The sequence below is a fragment of the Octopus sinensis genome, linkage group LG9 (genome assembly GCF_006345805.1).
Source record: "Octopus sinensis linkage group LG9, ASM634580v1, whole genome shotgun sequence".
In the NCBI taxonomy this organism is placed as follows: Eukaryota; Metazoa; Mollusca; class Cephalopoda; order Octopoda; family Octopodidae; genus Octopus; species Octopus sinensis.
Window position 1 is genome coordinate 20,206,875 of NC_043005.1, and position 12,062 is coordinate 20,218,936.

General features: G+C 35.5%; 1 protein-coding gene across 1 annotated transcript in view; it reads left to right on the forward strand.

Moving 5' to 3' along the window:
- LOC115215802 (two pore potassium channel protein sup-9-like) overlaps window positions 1-12,062 on the forward strand; it is a 254,888-nt gene that overhangs the window by 242,014 nt on the left and 812 nt on the right. The window contains exon 2 of the mRNA XM_029785104.2: window positions 11,715-12,062. This exon is cut by the window's right edge and continues 812 nt beyond it. Coding sequence (XP_029640964.1) covers window positions 11,715-12,062 — 348 coding nt within the window. The remainder of the gene's footprint in view (window positions 1-11,714) is intronic.

Sequence of the window (12,062 nt, forward strand, 5' to 3'; positions counted from 1 at the left end):
TGTGTGTGTGTGTGTGTGTCATATCTGTGTGGTTTAGAAGTTGCTTCTGAACCATGTGATTTCAGGTTCAGCCCCACTGCATGGCACCTTGGGCAAGTGCCTTCCACTATAACCCTATGCAGATCAAAGCCTTGTGAGTAGATCTGGTAAAAAGAAATTGAAAGAAACCCGTAGTATATGTTTGTGCCTTCTTGTCTTAACATGTAATAGCTGTAAACGAGCATCACCTTCATACATACAAGCAGAGTCGTTTGTTTCCACTCTTCCATCAAAACATGTCTGGCTTATGAGAAAATATTGCCTTGCTTGGAAATAAGTGAGGGTTGGTGACAGGAAGGGCATCCAACCATAAGAATCTGCCTCAACAACTCTCATCAGCCTCATACAGGCATTAAAAAGGGAACACTAAAATACTGATATACATATGTATATATGTGTGTATATATTTCTGTGTTTACAAAGATGTACGCATGTATAAGTAAGTATATATTTATACCTGTATACATACATACGTATGTACGTATGTGTATGTGTGTGTGTTAGTATGCATACACACTACAATCTGACAAAAGCACAAGAATAAAACTGTAAGCTTTTGAGTCACTCCTATAGCTATCTCAGCTTGTGGAAATAAAAACCTTCTAGTGCTGGTGCCATGATAAAATGTGCCCTTGTTTGCATGAGAAGTGTTCTCTTTATACAACATTTTCATTATACAAACTGTGATATGAAGGGTATTTGATAGGTATTCTAATAAGTCTTGTAGATATGTAGGTGCTCCCTTGTATGCATAAATTTTACAATAAATGCAAGGGAAATACTGCATAACAGGTGTCAGTTACAACATCCATTGGAAGATCTTAGCCAATCTTAGCCCTACACCAATGGCAATGGAAAATGCGGTCTTTGTGATATGGAAAGATGGCTCATCTGGAAAAGCAGCTTAGACCCCACTACATGTCTGAATTCAAGAACTGAACTTTTCAGATCATGCCCAACGTGGCTAAATATTTGTTGTGTTTTTGGTCCTCCCGAGATTACAGATAGGACTTGCTTTCTATATTGTGTCCACATACAAGCTTTTTATCTCTTTATACTTTTTACTTATATTTCTTATATATTTTTATATATATTTATATATTTTTTATTCATATATATTTACATATTTATAGAGATATTGTTTCATAGGTTTATTGCTCATATATTTTTACACATTTTTTCTGTATTCTACCTTCCACCCTACATTTTCCCTGTGCGTATATAGATATGTATATGGAATCTCTTGTGCACGCATGTGGATGTGTGCGTGCGCAGGTATGTGCGTATGTAGATGTGTGAGTGTGTGTGTGCATGCGTGTATGTGCATATATAGACATATTTTACTCATTATTTTTTATACATCTTTTACACATTTTCCTGTATTTTGTCTTTAGCCCTGTTTTTTATTGTGCATGTGTGTATATAGACGTGTGTATGAACTTTTTTTGCGTGCGTGTGTGTGCATATATAGACGTGTGTGGGTATGCACATATATAGACGTCTGTGTGTGCATGCATACAGGTATGTGCATATATAGACGTGTTTTACTCTTATTGCTTATTTTTTAATACTTCTTTACTCTATTTTCTGCATTGTTACCCTTAGCCCTGTTTTTTCTTGTGCATGTGCATATATAGACATGTGTATGAACTGTTTTGGGTGCGTGTGTGTGTGGGATTGTGTGTATATATATATGCCAGCCTCGTCTGGCACCTGTGTTGGTGGCACATAAAAAACACCATCCGAGCGTGGCCGTTCGCCAGCCTCGTCTGGCACCTGTGTCGGTGGCACATAAAATCACCCACTACACTCTCAGAGTGGTTGGTGTTAGGAAGGGCATCCAGCTGTAGAAACACTGCCAGATCTGACTGGCCTGGTGCAGCCTTCGGGCTCCCCAGACCCCAGTTGAACCGTCCAACCCATGCTAGCATGGAAAGCGGATGTTAAACGATGATGATGATGATGATGATGATATATATATATACACATATATATATATATATATATATATATATATATTGGCGAATGGTATGGGTGAGAATGAGTGTGTTTCAAGTGAGGGTGGATCAGTTTATACTTATAAGCGCATGTACGTGGGTGTGTGGGCGCACATGTGTAGGTATGGACATGCGCTCTTATGCAAATACTATGAAAATTTTTACCCCCTTACTTTTACTCCCTCCCCTCACTTAGCGGTCATTCAAATAGCTCGTTTGTTTTAATAACGGTCAATCACACAGTAATTTCCCTTTGTTTAATGGTCATTTTCATAGCATTTTTTTCCGATGGCCAGTTAACTGAAGAGATGGCGACGTGGATTTCCACCCCGACATCCAAAACTCGGAATTTTATCATGGCTACCAAATAATTGTCACATATTACATTTACATATATATATATATGTGTATGTATATATATATATATATATATATATATATATATATATATATATACACACACACACGATGGGCTTCTTTCAGTTTCTGTCTATCAAATCCACTCAAAAGGCTTTTGTTGACCTGAGCCTATAGTAGAAGACACCTGCCCAAGGTGCCACACAGTGGGACTGAACCTGGAACCATGTGGTTGGTAAGCTGGTAAGCAAGCTACTTACCACACAGCCAATCCTGTGCCTATGAGTATGCATGCTTTAATTCTTTCAAGTCTTCGGAAGTCCTTTGCATTCGATGCACATATCTCACAGTTCACATACAAATATCCTACAATCTGAGAGGGAAATACTTAGGAACCAGTTCTCACTCTGGATCCTATATCTTCTGACCATCTACTTCCACTGCTTATTAGGTCTTCTAATAAACAGAAACTATCAACTGTTTCTCGGGGTCTTTCCAGATATTTGAAACAAAGTATTCCCCATATGTTTTTAGTACTTGTTACTCCTTCTCATTTGACAAAGTCTGCCTTCTACAATAGCCTGTCTCTTTCCAGCTCAACAGTAAGACACCTCAGTTCTATATTCAAGAGATGAGGAATTACTATTTACATTATTTACATTCGACAGATAGTTGTCCTCATCTTGTTTGTTGTTAACACGTTTCAGCTGATATACCCTCCACACACACCCATCACACACACACATACAACCACCACACACACACACATCATACATACAAACAAAACTGTCCAACAAACGGGAACATGAAACTCTGAATAACAGTTTTTGTGATATTTTTGCTTGTTTTAATAAAGCATATTACTCTATCTCTGGTATTCGAGTACTATTTTTTCTATCTTGTTTCACATTTATGTGCTTACTCTGGTATACATATATATATATATATATATATATATATATATATGTATAGGTGCAGGAGTGGCTGTGTAGTAAGTAGCTTGCTTACCAACCACATGGTTCCAAGTTCATTCCCACTGTGTGGCACCTTGGGCAAGTGTCTTCTACTAAGCCTTGGGTTGACCAAAGCCTTGTGAGTGGATTTGGTAGACGGAAACTGAAAGAAGCCCATCCTATAAATGTATGTATATATATATATATATATATGTGTGTGTATATGTTTGTGTGTCTGTGTTTGTCCCCCCAACATCACTTGACAACCGATGTTGGTGTGTTTACATTCCCGTAACTTAGCAGTTCGGCAAAAGAGACCGATAGAATAAGTACTAGGCTTCCAAAGAATAAGTCCTGGGGTCGATTTGCTCAACTAAAGGCGGTGCTCCAGCATGGCCGCAGTCAAATGATTGAAACAAGTAAAAGAGTAAAAGAGTAATATATATATATATATATATATATAGAGAGAGAGAGAGAGAGAGCATATATTGCACATATGTGTGTATTTGTAAGTATGTGTAGTGAATGTGAATACATTCTTTTATATTATAGTTCATGGTATGTAGCATTACTAACAACCTGACAAAAGCCATGCATGCATGTAACAGGTATTTCAGAAACTTAATTATAATTTTAACCTATTAGATATAGTAACTGTGACAGGTGAAATGGCACGCTTTCATTTTAATGTGTGACTTAATACAGAGGTCATGTGTACTTTCAGGGTACCCCAGCCATGCAGATTTCTTGTGCACTAAAGGTGAAAAGACTAATAGGCGGGGGGAAAGTGGATTGGATTTTCTACCAAATATTAGTGGTAGTTTCTTCTAATGTATTGCAAATAACAGATATATATGTGTGTGTGTATGTATGTGTGTGTGGTGTGTGTGTACATATATATATATATATATATATATATATATATATATATATATATTTGTGTATGTGTGTGAGGATAACAAGATCAATAGTGCTGGTGTGTATTTATGTATATGGATAGATATTGATTTCATATGTAGGTGCAATGACAAATTCAAGGTGTAATCAAGTGATTACATTCACACCATCCCATTTCTCCCATTATCATCATCATCATCATCCATTAAATGATGATGATGATGATGGGGGGAAATGGGATTGTGTGAATGTAATCACTTGATTATACCTTGAATTTGTCATTGCACCTACGTGAAACCCAGAAGGATGGAAGGTTAAATTAGCCTCAATAATATTTGAACTTTGAAAATAAATGCAGGAGTGGCCGTGTGGTAAGTAGCTTGCTTACGAACCACATGGTTCCGGGTTCAGTCCCACTGCGTGGCACCATGGGCAAGTGTCTTCTACTATAGCCTCGGGCCGACCAAAGCCTTATGAGTGGATTTGGTAGACGGAAACTGAAAGAGGCCCGTCGTATATATATATATATGTATGTGTATATGTTTGTGTGTCTGTGTTTGACCCCCAACATCGCTTGACAACCGATGCTGGTGTGTTTACGTCCCCGTAACTTAGCGGTTTGGCAAAAGAGACCGATAGAATAAGTATTAATGGCATGTCTGTGTGTGCATATGTGTATAGATTGGAAACCAAAAGAACTGAGTACTCTAGTGTAAGACAGTAGAGAGTATTTGTGTTTTAAAATGAAATTATTCAGTATGTCACGTACTTACCAATCTCAACTTCACACTTCTATGAAGACACTTTGAGTTGTAATTACGTGACATGTTAAACTTCTCAGCATAAAGTTATGTGTGTGTATATGTATATATATATATATGTGTGTGTGTGTGTGTGTGCATGTAAAAATGTGTTTGAAAAACATTACTGATACATACACACACATATATATATATACTATGTAAAAAATGTATACATTTATTATATATATACACATACACACATATATGTAAAAGTGTATACTTAAATATGTGCAAATATGTATACATTTTTACATGTATGTATAAATACACATGCATACATAATTATGTATGTGTAAATATATATGCATATAACTCACATACACACACACACACACAGTTATACATATCTTGAGAAGTTCATTATACCAGTAATTGATATGTGCACTACTTTTATTTCATTATTATTATTATTATTATTATTATTATTATTATTATTATTATTATTTATTATTATTATTATTATTAACCAACTAGTTAACTGATCAAGTAGTTAATTTATCAATTGTTTGATTAATTGATTAATTGTTTTGTTAATCAATCAACAAGCTGATTGATTAATTGTATATATACACGTGTAAATGAGTGTAAGTACATTTAAAACATACATATTTAAAATATACACACACATATATTTATATGTATACATTTATGTATATATATATATTTATTATCACCTGTTTATCATTGTTCCTCTTGATTTTATGCAAAATGATAAACCGGTGATAGTAAATATGTTAAATAAGAGAGATCCATCTCCCTGATCCAATTTTAACATCCATTTTGCTATGCTTGCAGGAGAGATTGGGTTTCCTCCAGATCAAAGTGACCCAATATAGGCTCTCTCATTAGCTCATAAACAGTTGTTGTTGTTGTTGTTGTTGTTGTTGCTTAGTCCCAGGTAAGCCTTGATCCAGCATATCTCAGCCATGACCATCCCATTTGGTGCATGTGTATGTCCTTCCCTTTTTAAGATGGTACGATGTAATTTGAGGAAGATTAGGCTGCTATTCAGGCCAAAGAGATACTTTAGATGCTCTTTCATTGGCTCAAATTCGTTACATTTATCATAGCACAATCTATGAAATGTGAAACAGATGGCTGGAACCCTAGAAGTAAAACATTAAATCAATAAACTTCCTTTGCTCTGAATATCAGACGACTAGGCACGTGTATGGTATAGGCACAGGCATGGGTGCGTGGTTAAGAAATTTGCTTTCCAACCACACAGCCTGGGGTTCACTCTTACTACATGAAACTTTGGACAAGTGCTTTTTATTATAACCCCAAGCAGACATGCCTTGTGAGTGAATTTGGTAGATGGAAACTGAATGAATCTCATCAATGTGTGCATGTGAAAGAGAAAGAAACAGAGCAGTTATGATCATAAGATTGTAGTTTTGATTCATGGAATGGGCAATGCATTGTGTTCTTGAACAAATTCTTCATTTCACATTGCTCTGGTTCATTCGGCTGCCAAAAATGAGTAATCCTGCAATGGAGAAGCATTCCCCAGGGCAGGGAATAAGTAAGACACAGAATCAGGGAAACTGGTGTTACGAGCCTATTGCTTAGTGAAGGACCTTTGATCTTTTTGGTATATATATATATATATAAAATAAATGTGCCCTTTTAAAGCCTAGCCAGGCTCATGGGCCCAGTTTCCCAGTTTCAATGGCATATGTGCTCCCCAGCTAGACAGGACACCAGTTGGTCGCAGCGTAACTCATTTTTGCCAGCTGAGTGGACTGGAGCAACGTGAAGTGAAGCGTTTTGCTCAAGAACACAATGTGTTGCCCAGTCCAGGAATTGAAACCACAATCTTACGATCATAATGCTGACACCCTAACCACTAAGCCATGCACCTCCACACACACACACACACACACACACACACACACACACACACACACACACATATATATATATATATATATATATATATATATAAGGAAACTAAGTCAAGGTAGTAAATGCTAAAATAATTTTATCATAATATATACATATATATATATATGTTATATTTATGCACATATACATATTTGATATATATGTATATATATGTATATATATTTATTTATGTATATATATATTATTTATGTATATATATTTATTTATATATATATTTATTTATGTATATATATTTATTTTATATATATATATATATATATATATATATATATATATATATATGTATTTATATATATTTATATAATATTTATATATATATCTATACTTTACTCTTTTACTTGTTTCAGTCATTTGACTGCAGCCATGCTGGAGCACCACCTTTAATCGAGCAACTCGACCCCGGGACTTATTCTTTGTAAGCCCAGTACTTATTCTATTGGACTCTTTTGCCGAACCACTAAGTGACGGGGACATAAACACAACAGCATCGGTTGCCAAGCAATGCTAGGGGGACAAACACAGACACAAACATACACGCACACACATATATATATATACATATATACGACGGGCTTCTTTCAGTTTCCATCTACCAAATCCACTCACAAGGCTTTGGTCGGCCCGTGGCTATAGTAGAAGACACTTGCCCAAGGTGCCCCGCAGTGGGACTGAACCCAGAACCTTGTGGTTGGTAAGCAAGCTACTTACCACACAGCCACTCCTGATATAAATTTATTTATGCGTGTGTGTGTGTGATGATACCTCTTTCCAAGTGCACATTACCAGGATGGCAACAATATGCAAATGACTGGCTGGCTGGATCCTGAGAACATTCAGAACCAGAGAGAACAAAACCATGATACTCCTCTGGAGAACATTCGTGCTCAGCCGCCTGGATTACTGCTCCCAGCTATGGTGACCCAACAGTGTAAAATTAACAGCAGAACTTGAAGCAATCCAGCAAAGCTTCACAAAGACAATTGTCTCATTGCAACAGTTCAGCTACTGGGATAAGCTGAAACAGTTAAGACTTTATTTCCTGGAGTGAAGGCAGGAGAGGTATGCAGTAGTATATATCTGGAAGACCCTGGAAGGTATGTGCCAAATTTTGGCATTGACAACTACACCATTTACCAGAATGGGTTGACACTGCACAGTGCCAAAGATCCCAGCAATGCCGTTGTGCTTCAGGACCAGTGACTGCAACAGCCAGGGTTTTAGGGGCCCACAGCTTTTTAATATTCTCCCAAAGAGCCTGAGAGACCTACACAAAGTGGATGTAGGTGTTTTCAAATCAAAACTGGACCTCTTTATATCAAGAGTCCCAGATGAACCTACCTTACTGCAAGAAGTGCAAATAAGGGTAGCGTTATCAAATTCCATTCTTCACCAAATTCCACATATTAGAAGAGGCTCTTAGCAATAACAGTGTAGCAAAACAGTGTAGAAAAAAAGAAAAAAAAATATATATATATATATATATATATATATATATATATATATATATATATATATATATATATATATGTATATATATTTATATATATGTATATAAATTTATATATGTATGTATATATTTATATATATGTATATATATTTATATATGTGTATATATATATATATATTTATATAGTTATTTAAATATATCATAATCATCATCATCATCGTTTAGCGTCTGCTTTCCATGCTAGCATGGGTTGGACAGTTCAACTGGGGTCTGGGAAGCCAGAAGGCTGCACCAGGCCCAGTCTGATCTGGCAATGTTTCTATGGCTGGTTGCCCTTCCTAATGCGAACCACTCCGTGAGTGTAGTGGGTGCTTTTTACGTGCCACCGGCACAGGTGCCAGACGAGTCTGGCGAATGGCCACGATCGAATGGTGCTTTTTACAAGGCCAGTCTGGATGGTCTATATATATATATATATATATAAGTGGCATTAGAAAGGACATCCTGCCGTAGAAACCAAGTCAAATCAAACAATAGTTTGGTGCAGCTCTCCAATTTGCTAGCTCTGGTCAGACCATCCAACCCATGCCAGCATGGAAAACAGATGTTAAAGGATGGTAATGATGATGATGATGATGATAGACATAGGGTGAGGTTGTGTCTCCTTGTTTTGACATTATCGAATAGTTATAAACAAATAGCACTTTTGTCATACAAGCATTTCTAATCTCCCATAAAAATGTCCAGCCAGTGACAGGTATTACCTTGTTTTGAAACACAAGGGATGCCAACAGGAAGAGGGTCTAAGTCAGAGAAAATCTGTTGACATGAATTCCATCAGAACTATCCAAGCTTGGAAAAGTGAACATTAAAACAATGATGATAGGCCAGCAACAAGTCTTAAATCCTGCACTGCTAGAGATAGCAGCTGTTCACTAACTTCTACATAAATTTGAAAGCCACATAGGACAAGGGGTACAGACTGAAACAAGGTTATACAAAGGTCAAATTGTCCATGCTATTGATTGTTATTATTAATCTTATTCGTTAGTTAATTCATTAGAGCTAGTCGGATTAGAAACACTAATTAGTGTATCAGATAAAAAAAAATCTGTTGCTTATTTGCTCATTTCTTTCTTTCTATTTTCATTGTATTTTTTTTATATTATTTTGCTTCTTTAATATTTTTTTTACTTTTTTATTGTTAAGCCTTATTGAATAAATGTGCTATAATGTGTACGTATATGTGGGAATGTAAGTATGTGTGTATGTATACATAGGTATGTGCATGTATGTATATATGTGTGTATGTATATGTGTGTGTATATATATATGTGTGTGTTTATACATGTGTGTGTGTGTGTTTATACATATGTGTGTGCGTGCGCATATATGTGTGCACATACATACACAAGTGGATAATCCTACTGAATCCAAAGCAGATTTCAAGCCATTTTGTTTATCTTTGATACAAGGTTTCTTTACAGTTCAATCAATACATACACAGAAGAACTGAAGACCCTAGTTCTAAAAGTACTTAGGTCACATGACAATCAGTATGGCTTAGGCACTTTTAGCAGTAGGGCTTTCTGTTGCATTACATGCTCTATGTGTGTGTGTGTCTCTCTGTCTGTCTGTCTGTCTGACTGTTAGTCTGGTAATCTCTTAACTCATCAGAAATGTTTAAAACTATTACTGATGAGCTAAGAAATATACATAACATCATACTACATAATGTAATACACATTCTAGATGTATTAAGTCCTTTCATGTTCCATTGTATTTTTATTTTTATATCCTACTGTCCAACCATCTACCACCAATACAGATATTCTCCTTTCTTTTACTCTATAGATGTCTTCAAAATTTGGATTACTTTCTGAAAGTGGTTCTAAAGTACAAATTATCTTAGCTGAGACCCCAGGTGTTAAAACCATCTGTAAAGAGTCTATGTTTTACTGTCTAAATAAAACAGTTGTGGGTCTATCAACCCCTTAAGATCTTCATAGAAGGGAGTTTTGTCATCAGCATGCAATAAATATTGACTATCATCTGCATCAACTTTAAATTTCATATCTTGCATCATTTATGCAAGGTTATTGCTGAACGAGATTGCCTCAACCTCTATTCTTTGATCTTCCTTAACTACAATTTTTTCCAAACTTCAATCAAACATGCAGATTTAACTTCTTATGAAGCATCTTTAATATTTTTTTTTTTTTTTGCATGCATAATGCTGTAATTTTTTCAGAATACTTTGACAGATTGATGTTTATCATTAGTTGCTGTAATCAAACTGGCTTAAAGTTTTCCTAAGATAATGCACCGTGAAAGCAGAATTAACTCCCTGATTCATAGGGTCAATAGCAATGAACGTGTGTTTGATGGAATGAAAACAACTTCAGCAAGTACACAGATTTGGAGTTAATCAAGATTTGAAGGATGATCAGGAGCATTGTCTAAAAGTGGAAATGCCTTAAGCTTAAAATTATTTTCAAACAGTAACATTTGACATTAGGGCAAAAATGTTCAGTGAATCTTTCTGTAAGCAAATTATATGTAATTCAAGGTTTTTTGTTAGATTTCAATAGAATAGGCAATCAAAACTTGGAGATGCTTTTCATAAGCTTGAGAATGATAGAATGATAAACAAGCAATGAATTAAGCTTCTAGTCTCCGGTGGCATTTACTCCTAACAACAATGTTGGACAACATTTTCCTGTTAAAAACTCATTCTTCCTCTTTTGGGATTAAAGTTTCAAAATGTAAGCATGTCCAAAATAGCCTGTATTTATTTACTGTTAAAATAGATTTTACAACATCCTTCAGTTGTGCTGGAAATTCCAATACTTGGATATTAAACTTGCTGATTAACATTTTATGGAATTTTTGTTGTCAATAGGGCCTTTAAAAGACAGGATTTTATTTTTTCCAGCCTCTAATGAAATCTTGACATTTTTTAATATTTTTTGCATGTTTTATGTTTCCTTGTTCTGACTGTCACTTCTATCAAAAAACTAGAAACATGAAACTTTGGAGTAACAGATTGTGAAACTTTCAGCTTATATAAATGCGCACACACACACACATACACACACACACACACACACACACACACACACAGTGACTGAGTTCCTTTGGATTCTTCACAATTAAGACAATTCCATTTACTTCATCCCAACTCTTTTATCTATTCATATTTAATTTGAAGAAATCCCTATTTCTCCATTTATTATATTTCGTTTTTTAATATTTGTTGATTCTTCTTTCATTATCAAAATTTTTATTTCCATCTTTGTTTCTGTCTTTGCAGGTTACGGCCACAGTACTCCTCAAACAGTTGGTGGGAAGATTTTCTGTATGTTTTACGCTCTTGTAGGAATCCCTTTGTGTATCATAATGTTCCAAAGCGTCGGTGAACGGTTGAACACATTCGTGACATTTTTATTAAAGCAGATGAAGAAATGCTTTAAAATGAAGAATGCGGATGTATCTCAAACCAATTTGATTTTGGTTGCAATGAACCTATCAGTCATAGTTCTAACCACAGGAGCTGCGGCATTCTCTTATTATGAAAGCTGGGAGTACATCAATTCTTTTTATTATTGTTTTATTACGTTGACAACCATAGGGTTTGGGGACTTTGTTGCTTTACAAAAAC